General features: G+C 43.1%; 1 protein-coding gene across 1 annotated transcript in view; it reads left to right on the top strand.

Annotated features, from left to right (window-relative positions):
- Positions 1-20,804, top strand: part of VPS53 (VPS53 subunit of GARP complex) — a 136,958-nt gene that overhangs the window by 12,123 nt on the left and 104,031 nt on the right. Inside the window, exons 3-4 of the mRNA XM_047080661.1 lie at positions 112-161; positions 1,606-1,672. Coding sequence (XP_046936617.1) covers positions 112-161; positions 1,606-1,672 — 117 coding nt within the window. The remainder of the gene's footprint in view (positions 1-111; positions 162-1,605; positions 1,673-20,804) is intronic.

Genomic DNA, 20,804 nt, shown 5'->3' with positions numbered 1-20,804 from the left:
TGATTAATTTTTTTGAGATGTCATAAATAGCTTCGATAGCTCATTATTTCCCTGTAAAAGGGAAATTCTAGAAAGTGAAGTAATAGCTGGCACTTTTCCTTCTTTTTGTAGTCTCTGGCAAACATTGATGAAGTCGTGAACAAAATTAGACTGAAAATAAGGTAAGTGACACCATATGATTATTAATCGTTGATGAAAAGTATGCTGTTGATTTTAATCGTATTCTAGATCACACTTATCTGTTAGAACCCTGAAATCTCAAGTTTGCTGTTTATGACAACTTAAAAAAAAAAAATTCCTTAACTGGATTTCCATATGAACCTTGTGGCAAAGAATCGGATTTTTTTGGTCAGTCTTCAAATTATTTCTAAAAAGGGAAGGAAGCTTTAACAGGCTATTCAAAATGGTTGGTTACAAAAGGGGGTAAAAGCATTTTTTTCTCTATTTTTATTGGTTTTATTTCCTTAGCAGATTGACCTTTTTTTGTACCTCCGAGTCTTAGATATGAGGATGGGTTTATATATGAATCCCTGGGCCACATACCAGCTATCAATATGGTCAGATGTGCTCATTGGCGTTTGTGGTGACCGAAGGTTAAATATTGGGATTAATCTGTGATGTGCTTGCCAGAGTTAGACGTCAGGAGTCCTTCCTGCCCAGTAGCCTGGTTCTGGTTTATCCATGTCTGGATTTCCAGCTGTGACACATGGCACATGACACGTGGTTGATGTCAGTACTTCAAATATCGTTTTTTGCATTTGTTTTGTTTTGTTTGACTTTTGATGAAGAGAAGCCTCACTTTGAATCCAGGAGATGATTTCCCTTTTCCCTTACGACCTTCGGGCCTTTCAGTGAAGACCTTTGCCATGAGTGTGTTGTTCAGTCGGGTGCCTTAGGATGTACAAAGACGCCTCTTGCTTCGGCTTTGGTGGGCTTCGGCTCTAACAGTTCTAGCAGAGACTACTGAGTTGGCCAGGATTTGCACGGGAAAAATGGTCCAGAAATCACTGCACGACGACATACCTTTGAAACATTCTCTGAACGGAAAGTGGAATTAAACCGGTATGAATGTCTCTGGTTGAGGTGCCACCAAATGGCCCGTGTTGGAACTGGAGTCCACAGATCCACCTCCTACACGGATCGCAGTCAGGGCCCAGAGGATGAAGCGCCGATCCCATATAGCACCCCGGCTCCTTAGCCCTTGAAGGTTTCTAAGGATGTGCCCGGGGATTCTATGGGGGGCAGTTTGAATTCTCTGACTTGTTCCCGTAGAGTTTCGGCAACACCGCCATTCCTGGTTTTCTCCATTGAAAAATACTAAGTTATGTTGGTGCTTTCGGACAGCTCTGAATAATAAGCAAGAATAGGCTTCTTAAAAGGCAGAGACTACTGATCAGTCTCTGCTGGGCTCGGCTTCTTACACTGCCATTGCTGCCTTAGCTGGGGTCCGAGGCCTCAGTCTTCCATCATTCAAATTTGTGTGGTTCTCTGGATAAGGAGGCGCCCCCTGTGGGAGTTGATGGATAAGTTACCAGCTGTTTTTCTTTTGGTCACCCTAGAGTAGAGACTGTTTTAATGATTTGTATCCCTGAACTTTTTCACCAGGAGACTGGATGACAATATTCGAACTGTTGTAAGAGGTCAGACGAACGTGGGGCAGGATGGCAGGCAAGTAAGTAACTTATTCCTCCATATTAATCATATCCTCCTGATTTCTTCACCACCCAATGACCAAGTGACCAGAATGCTTGTGGAGAGCACTTTCTTTCTGATCTGTCCCCCATGTGGCAGGAAGTGGGCATGACTTGTGTCACTACTATCAGAGGTGGGCTGCCTAAACCAGCAGTGAGCTCTCAGTCGGCGTCCCTTGAACCAGGAGCATATGGGAGCACAGCTCACCCGGGCCAGTGCCATGTAGGCTTAAGTGAGAAAACTGAAGTCTCCTTGTCTCTGTCCACAGTGTCAGACATGGATTCATGTTATAGTTGTATAGTTCTTTTTGGATCTAGCTAAGGAGGGCTGTTGGAAGGGAATGAAGGGGGAAAGGGGTGTTTGGGGAGGAGGCATGCTTCCACGACTGAGGGGCCAGCTGTTAGCTATTAACCATTTTCCTTTTCATTTGGATTCTCTTCTGTTTAGGCATCTTATTTCAGAAATTGCTGTCATAACAGAGATGCTGAGCATGCCTTTTCTGGTCTTATGTGCAATTTCTGCTGTTCCCTTTTCGATACTAACTCCTTAGGTCAGTGTGTGCCTCTGTGATAGTTTCAGTTCTGTTATTTGTCCTCTTTGACATTTTTTAGTGCAGCTATTTTCTTAAAATATGCATTATGCTACCCGAATTTTGGGGGGATGGGAGGTGTCATCCTATGTATAAATGTCCTGCTCTCTCTTATTCCTGCTTCTTCTGCTAGTAGCTTATAGGTATTATGTGTCTCTTTTACGTTTTTAGTTTTATCCATGTCTCGATTTCCCCTACGTTTTATGACTAACTTTTCTTCCTAATAACCATCTTCCATTGGCCTATTTGTAAGTATCTCCTTCCTTCCTTGTTGTCATCAGCAGCAGTATTTGTATATAGACCTGTTAGTTTCCTAAGACTGATCCGATTTCCTAGTCCCTGCATCGTTCTTAGCCCTTATTGCTTTGTTTTTGTCTATTTAGGTTTCTCCTATGAAGCATGGCTTCTTTGGCAGGTGAGGCCTGTGTACATGGGGCCCTTAGAGGTAATAAAGAGTAACAATGTAGCCTGCAAATACTCCAGCCTCCTTCTGCCCTTTACCTTTCCTTCTATATGTCTGGTCTTGTCATCTATCTCTTCAGAAACCTCAGTGGCCTCTGTCTACCAGATTGAATCCAAGTTCCTCTGTTTGGCATTCAAGGCCTCAATCTGCCTTTCCAGTTTTGTGTCCTGCCGAGATCCATCCAAACAGAAGGCTTAGTGCTCCGCAAGCACCGTGCTTTCTGAACCCATGCGTTTTACTTTGTTTTGTCTGAAATGCTCCCTCTCCTCTTTTTCTTCCAGTAACTTCATTTCAAAATCTACCTAAGACCCAGCTCAAACACTGCTTCCTCCATGAAATTTTCTGTTTAGCTCATCTGGATATACAGGAATTAGAGTTTTAGACCTAGAAGGGACTTGGAACTCATCTGGTCCACACTTCTCATGAGCAGATTCATCTCGATACCCCTTAGCTACATGTATATCATTTCTGCCCACAGACTCCCAGGTCTGTGCGTGTACTCTCCTTTGACGTACTAGCGAACAAATCTTGCCCCCTCGACTAGTTTATAAGCTCCTTGAGGCAAGAACTAAATCCTCCCCATCCTTGTATTTCTCTCGACACAGTTCACGTGCAGTAACGTTTTATTCAACGGTATTGAACATTTGGTCTATGTGAGACTATTTATTTATTGTAAATAAACAAAAGCCCTTTACCATGAAACATTTTGATCAGTGTGTGTCCCTATAAAGTTGTTTACAGCTTGATTTGTGTGTGCCCAGTCTCGAATGACTACTCTTTGAAATAATGACACACCTTTCTAGTGTGATTTCAACCTGCACTTCGAACGGCTCACTGAAATACTTAACGAGAGGGTCAGGTGTTTAAAATTCCAAGAATGTGAACCTAACGGGAAGGACGCATCAAGACTTTTTGTTGGGTCATGCCATGTAGAGGTGTATCTTGCAGTTAGTTATTTATGATCTGACCTGCGGTCACAAACTAGCAGTAGTGACAGGTCGGGCCCCAAATTAGACCGCCCGCGGGAATGTCGGCCTTCGCCACCTTCACGTGTTCATAGGTGACAGGTTGATGCAGCAGGGCCAGGTCCGGTTTCAGAGAGCAAGACCACATTTTCAAGAATGTTTAGATAGCATTTCAATCTGTGGTGGAATTTTGTGTTCGTCTCCTTAGAATCCAGACAGAGAGGAAGCCCAGAAGAAATAATTGCTTTTCCTGTCATCCCCTCCATCTATCTTTTCCAACAGTTTGTAATGCAAGCTCGAATAGAGACTTTTTTTTTCCAGGGAGCTTTTGAGTCCCATGCTTGTCAGCCCCTGTGGGTAAAGCCTTGCTATCCAGCCCTGGCTGGCTGGTGGTTTGCTGAAGAGAGACTCCATTTGCCTGGCACAGACTTGGGAGAATTATGGATGTTCCAAAATACTGAGTTTTATAGGTCGAGAGGCCCAAGATTCCCCTCTTCCCTGGAACAGAGTAAAAGTTTGCTTTCAGAACTTGTTTCCTAAGCTTCTGAGGAACACTTGGGAGGAGAGCAATATTATGGGCAGAAGGAAATTTTCATTTTATAACTTTCACCTTGATTGTGTCCAACCAGAACCAGGGTGCTTTTTAATCTGTAAATGAGAGGGAATGTTTATTTCCCATTTGTGGTGTCTTGAAAGACTTTTTTTAGCAAACATTTTTGAAAAGCAGTGTTTCTAACTATAAAATTATTTTGGGGGAGGCAGTGATTTAGAAATTGAAGACACAGGAAGGCACTTCCTGTAGTTTTTTGAGAATTCGGAACCAGCTGCCCGGTTAGCATTCTGCTACACATTTTGGAGAACTTTGGATCGTTGACCACGTCCTACGTGGCAGACGAACTGGTTTAGTCTGTGACCTCTTCTAACCAGACTGTGATGCTCATACAGAGTTAATACAGCACAGAATTCTCCCCATTTTCTTCTGCTGAAATCATCAGGCCAAAGCTTTAATTAAATGCCCACATGTTTCAAACTTTGTGGATAAGATGAGTCAATTCCACTAATACAGGATCTGATATGCTACGAGCCTTACGCAGCTTCCCAAGAATTAAAACAGACAGCTTGGCTGAGGGGGGAAAAGAGGTGAATAGAGGAGTGGGTTAGAAAAAGAGAAAGCTGGCATGTGACATTTCGAGAGTGGCCAAACGTTGACCAGTTCCCAGTAAGTTCACTGAGAAGCACCAAGAGGGTCAGCCACTGGGCTTCTGTCTTCTTGAGTGGAGGAGCTTGGCTACAGTGTTACTGTTGCATCAGAGCAAGACTAAGGTTCGGGAGGGGAAGAAATTGTTATTGCCATCTCCAGCTCAGCTCACCAATGTTCGGTTTTTAAGAAGCTTCAAGTATCTGCAGTACAACCTTCCTCCCAGTTCAGGAATCCTTTCTATGGCATCTCTGACATTTCAGTGTCCTTCTGCCTCTGCTTGGACACTCACGATGATGGACAACTCGCTCCTTTGTTGTTCCACAGGAGAGGCTCGGTCTTTTCCAGTATCCAACAGCTTTAATTGTAAGAAACTTCTTTCCTTCTTAGACTGAACTGAAATAGTAAAATAGACCTCATTGTGACTTCTCGTTGCTGAGTTCTGCCAGCTGGACCGGTGTGTAATCCCTTTTCCTTATTATAGTTTCTGAAATTTTAAATGGATATTATGTTCCTTTCTTACTGTTCCTTTTTCTAGGCTAACCATTCTTAGTTTCTTCAGCTTTATAATCTGATCCTTTATCATCCTGGTTACCTTACAGTTTGTGAGCATTTTTTTTTTTTTTTTTTTTTTTTTTTTGAGAGAGAGAGAGAGAGAGAATGAATCCTGTCAGCATGGAGCCCCATGTGAGACTCGAACTCACAAGCTGTGAGATCACGACCTGAGCTGAAGTCAGACGCTTAACCAACTGAGCCACCCAGGCACCCCTGTCAGCATCATTCTTAAAACATGGTTCCTGGCCAAGAGGACACATACTGTATGGGCACACAGTGGGACAGTTTACCTCCTTGTTCTAAACTGGGGTTGTTAACAGGGAAACTGGGGGCTCAGGGACTGTCAACTTCCTGAAATTATTCATTTTTGTATTGATAGACTTATTTCTGAAGAACAAATTCATTGATTTTTCAAAATTCTCTTAAGGAGTCTGTGACTCTTCAAAAGTTAAGGACCACTGGTTTAGACCCTGTTCTCCCATTCATTCATTACCTTGGATTTTTGGGTGAAATTTTGGGCCATGTCATGTTGTTGGCTTCTACGGAGTTGGCGGTTGTCTGAAATCCCCAGGTCAGGAGTTTCAGACAGATGCTCACAGCGCTAGAAAAGTAACCTAAATGGGTTCAGCAGGCCACTGTGCATCCATGTGTATCCACCGGGCGAGTAAATGCCCTATCTAAAGGGGACAGCCACATCTCCGTTCTAACCAATTGTTGTCATGTCTGAATGCACACCTGGAGATGCCAGACCTATCAGGTTTTCAAGAAAAGCCGGAAATCCGGATTTTTGTGCGACTCTCCACATTTTTCAGTGTTGGCTTAGTGTTTTTCACAAATACTGCAAAGGCCAAACAAAACACATCTGCGCCAACAGTTCGCAACATCTGCCCCAGGGCTTTTTTCATATGAACTACTTTTCAACTTTCCTCTGTTTGTTTAAGAAATTCTTTTGAAATCAAGTGCTGAACTTTATGTTGTCCCCCCCATTTCATCTTGCTAGTTTTGCTTGATTGCCCCAGCCAGTTGAGACCTTTTGGAATCTTGATGACTTCCCCTTTTTATCATTAGCACATTTGCCAGACAAATTCTATGTCTTGGCTCACGTTGTAGACGAAAAGGTTGAACAGGATGGGTTCATAGCCACGTGGCATGCTATTAGACACTTTTTCTTCTCTTCCTTATCCTCATTTTGGTACAAAGTGCCAGGCCCAGAAAACAAAGAATTTCTTCCTGTCCTTGGTATCTGTCCAGGGCCATGTTTCTTAAATTTTCCATGTCTCCATTTTCCTCAGATAATGGGGGCTAATCATACTTGCCTTCTCTCTTTTCATGGAGACATCGTATAGATTTATTAACTAAATCAATAAAGCATGTTGCCTTCCAAGGAAGAACTGTTCTTTGCTTTTCATCCTCAAAATTAGGCTATCGTCTAATTCAGGCGTTCGAACAAAAATAGCTGTGCTCCCCAAGACCCTGAACTAGGTAGATGGCGGGAGTTTATAGCATAACATTGATCTTCATTTTGTGGGATTATGAATTTGTATTTGTCAGCTCTCTAGGGAGATGGTTTGAATTTGTCCCCTCAATCACTTCAAATTTATCCTCTCTTATCCTCTCTTTGAGAGGAAAATGAAGCCCATTGATGGAAGAAAATAAATGGCATTAGTATTAAAGGGGCTATAAATAGTTTGAAAAGAAAGGGGAGGGGGCACTGTCGCTTGCTTCCTCCTGCTGAAGCATACTAAATCTAAAGCAATTGAGCTTTTTTTTCTTTTTAAAAATTTTTAATGTTTATTTATTTTTGGAGAGAGACAGAGCATGTGCAGGGGAGGGACAGAGAGAGAGGGAGACACAGAATCAGAAGCAGGCTCCAGGCTCTGAGCTGTCAGCACAGAGTCCGATGCGGGGCTTGAAACCACGAACCCTAGATCATGACCTAAGCCGAAGTTGGACACTCAACTGGCTGAGCCACCCAGGCACCCCAGCAATTGAGCTTTTAGAGCATATGCTCGAATTTGTCCATTAGTGACCGAGAATGGTTAGGCATTTTTTTTTTTTCAGTTTTTTTTGGAATGACATTTTCAAAATGTCTACAGACAACACTAAACTTCAGAAATTGCTGAGACCTGAGAAGGACCTGGGAGTGCCGGAAGCCCTGTGACCACCCACTGGGGCAGTGGAGTCAGGTTGTGAGGGATCTCGGGGCTTTGCGCCTCTCCGGCAGCCTTCCGTAGGCAAGTGGTGCCTCTGGTTTTGATCGAGGCTCTCCACTGTTCTCCAGGCAGCATTTCTTACATCTGGTGCAAAGGTTGGCTTGCCTTTATTTGACAAGTCGAATCTGAATAAGTGTTCAGTTTTGCCTACTTGTCAAGCACTGCTGACTGTAGTTGAGGCAAGGACTTGTAGTGACGGTTCAGTCTGATCACCATGCCTCAACCCTTTAATGGCACGTGAGCCTTACCAGCACTTTTCGACAGAGTGATTTGTTTGCTACATATTGGAACCCTGGCCACTTGCCTTCTATGATCTCTGATTTTAAGACAAGCTGTAAGGAAGTCAGATAGCTGTCCTCGCTCTCCTCTGTGGAGAGTGAAGAACTAAAAAAGGGCGCATTTTATTTGAATTCACTAAGGATTGGGGTAATTGGACATTGTCACTGATATAACATTGGATGGCATCCTGGTCAAATGAAAACACCTGAGCTTTGAATTTAAATTTTGGCTCCGCCCCTGGGTGTGACCTTGGACAAGTTTCTTAACTTCTCTGAGCGGAGGGTTCTTGTCTGTGGTATAGAGACAGTGATAACTGCTTCAGGGTGGCGGGGCTCTGTGGTGCTCAGCAAATGGCCGAGATGGTGCTGCTGCTGATGATATGACGTAACCCCCTGGAATATCCCAATTCCGTGCATCCAGGCACTTGTCAAGTTCCTGTGACTTTTCCATCACCTCCACTCCTTTTCATTCCTAAAGTCCTGCTTCAGGGCCACTTCAAAGGCTCTGCAAGCCTCCCTACTGTCCCTCGGTGAGCCGTTGTCTGTGAATGAAAATTGCAGCACAGCTTACCTGTGGCCCAGAATACCTGCTGTTCCATCGGGGGTGGTGAAAGGCTCTGTTCTCTTGTCCTGGCCTTACGACCTGCATCAGACTTTTGCCAGGGCTGCCCCTCCCCCAGGGGTTTCAGGCTCTTGAGAGGTGTGTTCGAGCAGTGGTTCTCAGGGCCTCACGCCCTTCCTGCGGTGCCTGCTCAGAGTCCACGACTCTGCTCCAGGAGGAGGCTCTCTCCGGTTTCCCACTCTGCACCTTTTCTCACGAGCACGCAGCCAAGATCTCCAGAAAGAGCCACAGAGCGGGTGCGAACCGTTCTGTGCAGGCAGCTCCCAGAGGTTCTGTACTGTCGCGCTAGCCCTGCACTTGGCCGTCAGTCATTTGTTAGAAATTTTAGCGGATTCCTTCCCGTCTGCTTGAACAGCTCGGCCACGTGTGAGATGGTCCTTGCTTGTCCCGAGCTCTCTGATGGATTCAAGGAAAGTTGTGATTTTTTTGGTTTGTGTATTTTTTTCTCACCGTTAATATAAGAGCAATGCTCTCTCTGGCTTTCTGCATCCCAGGCGAGAGCCCAGCTGACCCAGTGGCTTTCAAGGTGGCCTGGTATGATAAGTTCATTAATAAGGTTTTAGATTCTACATTGCAACTAATCTTTTTTTTTTTTTTTCAATGTTTATTTATTTTTGGGACAGAGAGAGACAGAGCATGAACGGGGGAGGGGCAGAGAGAGAGGGAGACACAGAATCGGAAACAGGCTCCAGGCTCCGAGCCATCAGCCCAGAGCCCGACGCGGGGCTCGAACTCTCGGACCGCGAGATCGTGACCTGGCTGAAGTCGGACGCTTAACCGACTGCGCCACCCAGGCGCCCCGCAACTAATCTTTAAGAATCTACCGCTTTTTGAGTTTTGATGTACTTTCAAGGAGGATTATCAACAAGCCCAGGGAAAAGGTGTTAAAATATTTCTTTCTTTTCTTTTCAGTTTTTTTTTTTTTGCCTTCTATTCAGATTTTATTTATTTATTTTTTATTTTTTTAAATTTACATCCAAATTAGTATATAGTGAAGCAATGATTTCAGTAGATTCCTTAATGCCCCTTCCCCATTTAGCCCATCCCCCCTCCCACAACCCCTCCAGCAACCCTCAGTTTGTTCTCCATATTTAAGAGTCTCTTATGCTTTGTCCCCCTCTCTATTTCTATATTATTTTTGTTTCCCTTCCCTTATGTTCATCTGTTTTGTCTCTTAGAGTCCTCATATGAGTGAAGTCATAGGATTTTTATCTTTCTCTGACTAATTTCACTTAGCGTAATACCCTCCAGTTCCATCCACATAGTTGCAAATGGCAAGATTTCATTCTTTTTGATTGTCGAGTAACAACTCCATTGTATATATATACCACTTTTTCTTTATCCATCCATCCATCGACGGACATTTGGGCTCTTTCCGTACTTTGCCTATTGTTGATAGCGCTGCTATAAACATGGGGAGGGGCATGTGTCCCTTCGAAACAGCACACCTATATCCCTTGGATAAATGCCTAGTAGTGCAATTGCTGGGTCTTAGGGTAGCTCTATTTTTAGTTTTTTAAGGAACCTCCATACTGTTTTCCAGAGTAGCTGCACCAGCTTGCATTCCCATTTTTAAAATTTTTTATTGTTTATTTATTTTTGAGAGAGAGAGAGAGTGTGTGAGCTGGGGAAGGGGCAGAGAGAGGGAGACACAGAATCTGAAGCAGGCTCCAGGCTCCGAGCTGTCAGCACAGAACCCGACATGGGGCTGGAGCTCGCAAGCCACAAGATCATGACCTGAGCCAAAGTCGGACGCTTAACCAACTGAGCCACCCAGGCACCCCACTTTTCTTTTTAAAACATTTTTTTAATGTTTATTTTTGAGGGAGACAGAGTGTGAGCGGGCAAGGGGCAGAGAGAAAGGGAGACACAGAATACAAAAAAAGTGCCAAGCTCTGAGCAGAGCCCAACTCGGGGCTCGAACCCACGAACTGCAAGATCATGACCTGACGCTTAACTGACTGAGCCACCCAGGTGCCCCAAAATATTTCTGTCTTTTCTAACTACTTATCTGTGTGAAGCTGCATTTTCATCATATTTTTCAGCCACACAACATATCACAGCAGAGTCAATACAGAGGCCTACAATGAGAGTCCAGCTGGTCTCTCTTAAAGTAGATGCTGAAGATATTCACAAAGGCACAGAAATGGTGCCATTTTGGGGCGCCTGGGTGGCTTGGTCGGTTGGGCGGCCGACTTCGGCTCAGGTCATGATCTCACAGTCTGTGAGTTCGAGCCCCGCGTCGGGCTCTGGGCTGACAGCTCAGAGCCTGGAGCCTGTTTCGGATTCTGTGTCTCCCTCTCCCTCTGCCCCTCCCCTGTTCATGCTCTGTCTCTCTCTGTCTCAACAAAAAATAAACGTTAAAAAAAAAAAAATTAAAAAAAAAGAAAAGAAATGGTGCCATTTTTGTGAAATTTGTTTTGTTTAGGGGGAATACAGTTATTTTTCATAAAGACATGTTACTTATGTTAACATATAATGAGCTTATTGTTATTTTTTTTTTTAAGAATTTTTTTTTTAATGTTGGGCACCTGGGTGGCTCAGTCAGTTGAGTGACTGTTGATTTCTGCTCAGGTCATGATCTCACAGTTTGTGAGTTCGAGCCTCACATTGGGCTCTGAGCTGACAGCATGGAGGCTCACTCAGTAAATATTGAGTGCCTTCTTTATGCTGGACACTATTCTAGGCATTGAGGATAATGCAATGAACAATGCAGAGAGACCCTAAGTATGACATTTTTTCACTTCCAGAATCTGGGACTGTTAAGGAGTTATTCTTGTGACCTTGGCTCACTAAGCATGTTTGCCAGAAAATTGAAACTGAATTTTATTGGGGCGCCTGGGTGGCGCAGTCGGTTGAGCGTCTGACTTCAGCCAGGTCACGATCTTGCGGTCCGTGGGTTCGAGCCCCGCGTCGGGCTCTGGGCTGATGGCTCAGAGCCTGGAGCCTGTTTCCGATTCTGTGTCTCCCTCTCTCTCTGCCCCTCCCCCGTTCATGCTCTGTCTCTCTCTGTCCCAAAAATAAATAAAAAACGTTGAAAAAAAAATTTAAAAAAAAGAAACTGAATTTTATTAAATGCCTTTTCAGCATCTACTGATATAATCACATGGTTTTCCATCTAATTGATTAGCTTAGTTTGGGGTTTTATTTTTTTAACATTTAATCCTACCTGCTGAGTCATTGTGTTATTGTCCTTTTAATGTGTTGTTAAATTCTGGCATTTGCATCTGGGATTTTCATTCATGTTCAAAAACTTCAGTCCTCTTTATGACTGAATAATATTCCACTGTATGCATGTACCACATTTTTGTGTATCTGTTCCTCTGTTCCTGGACACTTGGGTTGTCTCCACCTTTTGGGTGTTGTGAACAATGCTGTAATGAGTACTGACACACAAATATCTGTTTGAGTCCCTCCTCTCAATTCCTTTTAGTAGGTACTTAGGCATTGAATTGCTGGATCATATGGTAATTTTTAATCATTTCAGTGTATTTAATCTCTTTGGAAACATTTTTTTTCCACATTGTTCTGAACTTTAATAGATTTATTTTTCCACTAGACAAGCGTACATTCGTATTTTGTCTTCATTTAATCCATACAGACTGTGTTTCAGATTAGCTGTAGAGTCATAAGCTTTTGTGTTCAGGACCTAATAATGGTGATGCTGTCCCCTCCAAAAAAGAAAACCACCACGATTATTTCCTTTAGCTAAGAAGTCCAGCAGTTGGACTCTTTCCTCCCTGACCTTAGAAACACATCAAGTCCCGCTTGTGTGCAGCATGACTATTGAAAATGGTTTTAGGAAAATAGTGTGCCAAGAAGGAACACTGAAGTTTATTATTTTTCTGAGCCATCCCCGTATAAATTGGCACTCCTCAGGAGCCAAGAAAGAAGGTCAAGCATAACTTTTGCCATCTGCTTGTTTCCATGTTAAAGGCAGTCACAAGTTTAAACTAGAGTCTCTACATCTAAAGAGGAAAATGCCATTCATCACTACTGTAACTGCTCTGGCTATTACCCAGGTTACTCTTGCTTTTGACTGCTAGTAGTTAGTGACTTGGGAAGGAAAATTCCATCCTTAGTTTGAGGTTGCACGTTAGAAAAATTGCTGACAGGGCAAAGCTTTCTGGGTTTCAGATCCTTGACACAATAAGTCATTCAAATATGTTTAAACAATGGATGGAAATTTGAAACTCTGTCTTCATGTAAGAACTTGACCTCCTTTTTGCTCTTCCTTTTTTCACCCATGGAAATACAGGATTTAGAACAGCGGGAGTTCAGTGCTGTGGTTGTTCTGTCATCATTTCCATTTATAAATCCCAGTGAGTCTGTAATATAGCTATAAAATGTCTTGTGCTGTAGTTTGGGCTCTGAGGTCTTCTCTAGAAGAAGATTAATTTTGTAAAATTAAAGATAATGCTTTTTTTAGTCTGTTTTGGTTTGGTGTTCTATAGTCTTCTAGATTAAAGCTCTGAAACATAAGAAACTATCATCCTCCATACAGTATTGGGTCACATGCCAGGATCTTTGATTTTTGTTTCCATGTTATATTGTAAACTCTGAACAGATGCTGTGTTGGTCTCTAAGTGTTGCACGTGATACCTGGAGTATGGATGTTAGACAAAATATATTAGTGCTACTTTCATAACGGCCTCCAAGCATAAGGGGGACATTTCTTGGGAGATGTACTTACTGACAGGTAAATTTGATGACCCAAATACTGTCTTTCATAAAGAAAAGAGGTGAACTGAGGGGTCTTTATCCCATCTCAGACCCAATTACTCACCTTTGTCCCCTTGTCATATCTCTGAACTTTTCTTGTTCTCGGTCACATAAGAACAGTAGGGACGGGTAGCCAACGCCTACTCATATGGTAATATCATTTATGTAGGCCAAGTGCTACACTCTTTTTTTTCGTTGAATACTTGGAGATTCTGATCTTTGGAGATTTCTGGTGACTGGATGAGCATCTTGTGGTCAGGTTCCAATACATCTGTCAGCTCTGGAGTTACCCAGACCTCTAGAATTAAGAATGTATTGTTGTAGGAGAAATGTGTCTTTCTTGATTGATTCACTATAAGCAGAGACATGTTAGAGTTGCTTTGACAGAAGGTACATTTTGAGTCATTTGTCTTGATCTATAATGTTGATGTTTTATTACAATATAAGCATGCTTGTCTTACATTCTACAAAACATTTGTTGCAATATTTCCAAATTACTTGATGTAATATAAAATGGGTATAATTCTCTCCATTTTACAGGTGAAGAGGCAGGCTCAGATAGGTTCTGTGACTTGCCCCAAATCACAGTCAGTGAATCCCAGGTCCAGATTTTCTGCTTCCCAGTATGCTGTGTACTTGTCCATCCCAAATTCTCTTTTGAAATAGTGACAGGTTTTTTTTCTTTTTGAGAGAAAGAGAGGGTGCAAGTGAACCAGGGGCAGAGAGGAGAGAGAGAGAGCATCCGAGGAGGGAGGGAGAGAGAGAGAGAGAAGCGGGTCTCACCCAAAGTGGGACTCCTGTTCACCCACAACAGGGCACGAGCTCACCCAATGTGGGACTCAAACTCATGAACTGTGAGATCATGACCTGAGCCAAAGTCAGATGCTTAATGGCTAAGCCACCCAGGTGCCCAACAATGACAAACTTTAAAAGCGGATTTGAGAATCACTGTTCAGAACCTGAAAAGTTAAGTGGTTCCCAAGGGAATCCTAGCAATGACAGTGACCCATGGCCTTGTTAACCAGCTAGGTCCCTCGCAATGACAGTGACCATGGCCTTCTTAACCAGCTAGGTCCCTCGCAATGACAGTGACCATGGCCTTCTTAACCAGCTAGGTCCTTCACAGCATGATGAGGAGGCTAGGCAGAGAGAAGTGCTCAAGGCTGAAAGGAGAGAGCTGAGTGATCTGTGCACACCGGTAGTACTGGAGAGAGGCAAGAGAGATGGGAGGAGATCATTCAGATGGAACCCCAAGGGGGTCCATGGCCTAAAGGGCTTTTGGTACAGAAGGTATCTCCAAAAGTCAGCTGAAGGAACATCCAGTTGTGAGCACAAAAGGTCGTTTTCTTCTGAATGAAGACTCGTGATATAGATGGGACTTTCTAAGTGACTAATAAGTAATAGTAAAATATGGGGGATTAGAACTTAACATGGCAACTGGGAAGTCCCAGCTGTTTGTGGGAAACAGTCCTTTGTTAAGCTGGGACAAATTGTTCCTTTAAGTGTGCCCCATTTCCTAAAATACTGAATTTCTCTACCTTTTATTCAGCTGAGACGTTTGTTTAAACACTTCCTTGGCGTTGCCATTTGGAGTTTTTGCTTTCAATGTGCTTGTCCCCCAGGGTTACGTTTCCTCAAAGGGAGCTGAGCTCGAATGCATTCACCACTCCCAGCTATTTCGGGGCTAACATATTTTAAGTTATGGGTGATAACAGATACAAGCAGAACTTTCAAAAGTGAATGTTTAGTCTTGTTTGGGCACTGCTGGATTTGTGTCCTGGTCTTGCCTTGTGATTTTAACTTCTGGCTTGTCTCCTAAAAACAATGAAAAAGATCTCTTTGGTTCATGTTTTCAGTGGCTGTGGTTTGCAGAAATCATAAATAAAAGTGACTTAGGTGGAACGGAGCATTTTAACAAATAAGGTGCGAATTACTCCTTTTGCCCTTTACATTCTTTTGGTTCACAAACTTGGAAAGAAATCTGTGCTTTAAATAAAACCCCTTTATACTCAAGATTTCTGAATGAATGAGCAGTGAAGGAATTGGTGTTAACGCCAGTGATTCTCATCTAATGGGTGCCTATCCAGCCTTTGACCATGACTGCCAGACCTAGAAGATATGTGGTGTGTTCCAAGGTACAGGGAAGCTGTACACGTGCGCCCATCCATAGCCATGAGATTCCCGTAGCCTCTGCTGCTGTTTGGCACCGTCATTGGGAATGGGCTGCATTGTTATTATTGCTGAGGCTTCTTAAAGCACCTCTCCTCCAGCTGAGGATGCCCTGTTTCCGTAGCAACAGCTCTTCATGATGCCAGAGTGGCCAGCAGTATCAAAACTAGGGACATGCCATAAATAAAGGCTACTTATCTACCTTCAGTAGATGCCCCTTGCTTTCCAAATGATTGTGGCATTCTTTCCTCATACCTCTTTGTATCATTCTCACCTTACAGTTATTTCTATTTCTTACATGTATTCCTTACAAGCTCTTTATTTTTATTTATTTATTTATTTATTTATTTATTTATTTATTTATTTTTATTTTTAAAAATTTATATCCAAATTAGCATGTAGTGCAACAATGATTTCAGGAGTAGATTCCTTAATGCCCCTTCCCCATTTAGCCCATCCCCCCTCCCACACTCCCTCCAGTAACCCTCTGTTCTCCATATTTATGAGTCTCTTATGCTTTGTCCCCCTCCCTGTTTTTATATTATTTTTGTTTCTCTTCCCTTATGTTCATCTGTTTTGTCTCTTAAAGTCCTCATATGAGTGAAGTCATATGATATTTGTCTTTCTCTGGCTGACTAATTTCACTTAGCATAATACCCTCCAGTTCCATCCACGTAGTTGGAAGTGGCAAGATTTCATTCTTTCTGATTGCCGAGCAATACTCCACTGTGTATATATACCACATCTCCTTTATCCATTTATCCATCGATGGACATTTGGGCTCTTTCCATACTTTGGCTATTGTTGATAGTGCTGCTATAAACATGGGGGTGCATGTGTCCCTTCGAAACCGCACACCTGTATTCCTTGGATAAATACCTAGTAGCGCAATTGCTGGGTCATAGGGTAGTTCTATTTTTAGTTTTTTGAGGAACCTCCGTACTATTTTCCAGAGTGGCTGCACCAGCTTGCATTCCCACCTTATAAGTTCTTTAAAGACATGTCCCCATTTAGTGATCTTTGATTCTCAGCATCTATCATAGTACATATAATCTTACTTTTTATTGAAGGAGTGAATAAAAGATTGAAACTTTTTTTTCTGGAGAATGTTTCATTTTCAACATGGTTCAGAGGAACAGTTTCCCTGATTCTGCATATGCCTGCAGATGTTGAACTTAACCAGCTTACTTACAAACTCTAAAGGATGGGTTAACAACCTTTGGCTATTGAAGTGATAGTCATATTTGAAATATTGTACTCTTCATCTGGGGGATCTGGGAATGATATTAATAGTGGCCTTTTAATGAGCCCCTTTTATGAGCTGAGTCCCCCGTCAGGGTTCTCTCTGGTGCAGAAGACAAAGTCCCAGTTCAAGCTGGCATAGGCCAACAGGAGGATTATTAGAAAGGCACTTGTGAATTGTTTTGAAGAAGTTGAAGTCAGACCATGGAATAGCAGTGTCGCAGCTCACCTTGTCAGACCAAACAGTTGAAGCCCGGATTGGAATAATGCACCCAATTTTTCTGTATCTGTCTCTCTGCCTGTGTTTACTTTATCATCACTACCTGGAGACCAGCCTCTTCCCCTTTCTGGGGAACCTCGCTGCTCTCTAACTCAGCTTCTCATTTGGGGCTGCCGCCAGGCAGAGATGAACTCTCTTTGTCAATTTGTTCTGGAAAGTCACAAGAAAACTATCTGGCTCAGCTTGGACCAGGCCTGCTTCTGAGACAGCCGACTCTAAAAGAACACAATGAGAGGAAGATTCCCAGAAGGAAGGAACTGGGTAAACAGTTTCAAAGGTGTTCATAATAAGCCCTGCATTCCTTCCTAGCAGAACGGCTTTGAGGTAGGAGCTCCTGTTCTAGAAATGATGAGCCTGTGCCTCCTGGAGGTAAAGTGGCTTGTTAGAGATCACACGGTAAGCTGCAAGGGCAACACTCAAGTCCCAGTTTGCTTGTTCGAAAACCCTTGCCTTTTACTAATACAGTGCGTTGCTTTTCCGAACAGTAGGAAAGGAAACGGCAGACAAGTGTGGAATTGGACAACAGAAATGATAGCAGAGTGGTGGGAAAATAACAATCTTCTTCCCAGGAACCTTGAATATTAGCACCTTACTTTTTCAAGGAACATAAAGCCCTACTAGTTCTTCTGAAAATGAGCAACGTTTTCTTCCTTCCGGCAGTGGTGACAAATGGGATCTTCGTTCCAAATCTCTTAAAGGCTGCCTGTGAACCCACAGGATAAAGGCAATATAATTCTCTTATAACAGAGCAAACTGCAAAATTACATGCATCCACGCGCCAAACGGGATATTAATTTCTCAAGGCATTTCCATTGGATCAAATCTCCTCTGTCTATACAGGTAGCGCGTGACGGTTCTGGACAAAAAATTAAAAACATGAAAGAAAAAAGCAGTGGAGTCTGTGGTGCCAGGTCCCATGCTGTTTATTTTCTGTGCACGTGACCCAGCGTGGCTTTGGTAGCCTGTTCAGAGTCTACTTTAGGAGGCAAGGAAAATTAAGAATAATGGGTACAGGGAATGGTGCACAGAGATAGCCTGATTGGTTCTGCTCAGTCTTCAGAGCTAGCCCGATGGGTTGCTTTGCATCTCCTAGCTGTAGAATTAGGGTTTCCAAAGAGGACCGCTGTAGTAACTGCTGCTTAGTAATACCCTCGAATGCAGGCTGTAGCCACGCTTTCGATCTCGGTTTAGAAATTCCGGTAAGGGTAGGGGCGCCTGGGTGGCTCAGTCAGTTAAGCGTCTGACTTCATCTCAGGTCATGATCTCGTGGTTTGTGGGTTCGAGTCCCGCATCAGCCTCAGTGCTGACAGCTCAGAGCCTGGAGTCTTTCAGTTTCTGTGTCTCCCTCTCTCTGCCCCTCCCTTGCTCGTGCTCTGTCTTTCTGTGTCTCTCAACAATAAATAAATGTAAAAAGAAAGAAAGAAAGAAAGAAAGAAAGAAAGAAAGAAAGAAAGAAAGAAAGAAAGAAGAAAGGGAAAGGAAAGGAGGAAGGAAGGAAGGAAGGAAGGAAGGAAGGAAGGAAGGAAGGAAAAGAAAGAAGAGAAGAGAAGAGAAGAGAAGAGAAGAGAAGAGAAGAAAAGAAAAGAAAAGAAAAGAAAAGAAAAGAAAAGAAAAGAAAAAAGAAATTCCGGTAAGGGTAGATTGAAAGCAGACATGTTTGGGTGATTAGTTCTGTTTTTAATCTACATACAGCTTGGAATGGGAAAGTAGCCACATTTTATTTTAAAGAGAGTCTAGGGACAGTGCCAGAATCTATCTCTCTGCACATTTTCTGATCAGCCAGGTAGTAAAAATATTTTAGTGTTACTTAAAAATAAAATCCTGATGATTCTTCCAAATTACAAAATGCTCTTCCTGTGTAATTGATTACTAGAGATTAGATATCAAACAGTAGGGTGTGTGTTGAGAGTGGACTTGCTTAATGGAAGAGGCTTCAGAAGAACCCTGTTCACTCTGGAAAATGAATTGTATTAAATTTCCTCGACTTGAGTACATTGTTATAACGAGCAGAAGTATTCCAGCCTGGGGAAAAAAAAAATCTGGCAAACAGTTTATCTTTCTTTCAGACTCTGAAATATAAGATTGTGTGAGTCTTACTTGTTTGCTGGAAGAAAAACATGGTACCTTCAGCAGAGACCGTTCTGGTAGGATGCCAGATTAAGAATAAAAGAGAACTATGGATAGAGACTCTTTCTCTGAGAAGGGATCGTGCACGCTTCTTCAGACCCTACTTTAAGTATAGAACTGGTCCATTTTGCCTTTTTACCTGAAAGTCTCTGTCTTAGCATATTTGGCTGGAAGATGGTGCTTCTAATCCCGTTAGAGCATCACTAGGTATGGCATGACCAACAATATCACAGAATTCTGTGCGGGCTGTGCCCTCAACTGTCAGTCCTTTCTGGTGGGCAGTTGCCTTTCAGGCAGTGCTTTTTTACACCATGAGCTGACATTTTTTAGAAGGCTGCAAAGGGTTTAGAATTTACTGACCCCTTGCAGTATCCTGGGCATGAGACTCCTTATTGGCCAAATAGATAACATTTACAGAAAGTGTGACGGTGTGTTCTTGAACCACTGCCGGTAGATGTGCCCGAGGTTGGTGAAAGGCGAGGGTGTCGGTCAACACACCCCACTCAGAGTGGTGGTCTCGGCACTGCTACCCTTCCGACGAGTGCCCCACAACAGTTTGGATCGGTTGGCAAGTATCTGTCAAGTTCCACCTGTGCTCTAGCTCTGGTTCGATGCTGCAGGTGATGTGACCATATGATCAGTCACCAGAGTCACTTTGCAGCGTGAGCTCCTAATAATTATACTGAGACAGTCGCCATAAACTGGACCTGCCCCTCTGGCAACCAGAATGGGTGATTGCCTGAACTATAGGGGATATAAGAATGCCATGCGTGTCATCGGTCTGTACTCTGGAGGACGCTTCTAGTCTTGTTTAGAACTCGTACACGAAACAATCCAAGAACATTATAAAAAGGTCCTTCTCTTCTGTAATTGTCCCATTACTGCCCCCCAGCCTCCCAGATCAGTTTCTCCTTTTCTGTTGAGTCGTTCCCACACTAGACCTGTGCAAGCACGTCTCATCTTCAGATCTTCCTCCCTTCATTCCATCGGTTGACCCATTTTTCTTGTCTTCTCATAGCAAACACTTTTTGAAAAAAACACTCTACACCAGGGGTCAACAGACTTGTTTCCTGCTAAGGACCAGATAGTAAATACTTTAGGCTTTACCAGCCATGTGGTCTCTTACAACTCCTTGTCTCCGCTGTTGTGGTGAGGGTAGCCATACATGATACCTAAACGAATGGGACTGGTGTGTTCCAAACATTATTTATAAAAATAATGGTGGCACACTTCCTCACGTTGTCACTGTCCACTTCCATCCCCGCGACTCCACTGAAATTGTTCTGGGCAAGGTCATCAGCAACTTCCTTATTGTCAAATTCAGTGGCAATTCTCCATCCTAATTTACATAAGATTTCAACAAAATAAGAAAAATCTCTCATTTCCTCCTCCTTCCAACACTCGTTTGGCTTCTGTGACACCACCGTCCCTCATTTTCTCTCATGTCACTGGTAAAACAGAGAATCCGCATCTTGTTCTCGCTTTTTCTTTCCTTCTAGACTGCTGACCATTGGAGTGCCCAAGGACTCAGCCTGGGCCATTTTCTCTTCTCTTTGCTGTCTTTTCTCTCTTCCTGGGTGAGTTCTATTTCTATAGACTTAACCATCGCCTATAAACCGATAACTTCTAAATTTGAATCTCCAGTCTGCTCCTGTCTTTCAAGCTCCAGACACAGATGTCCAGCTTGAG

Source organism: Lynx rufus, unplaced genomic scaffold, assembly GCF_022079265.1.
Source record: "Lynx rufus isolate CCGP_SWC_20201006 ecotype Redwood Valley unplaced genomic scaffold, mLynRuf1.p SCAF_18, whole genome shotgun sequence".
NCBI lineage: Eukaryota > Metazoa > Chordata > Mammalia > Carnivora > Felidae > Lynx > Lynx rufus.
The sequence above is the reverse complement of the archived record's forward strand: the minus strand, read 5'-3'. Positions and strand labels throughout refer to the sequence as shown.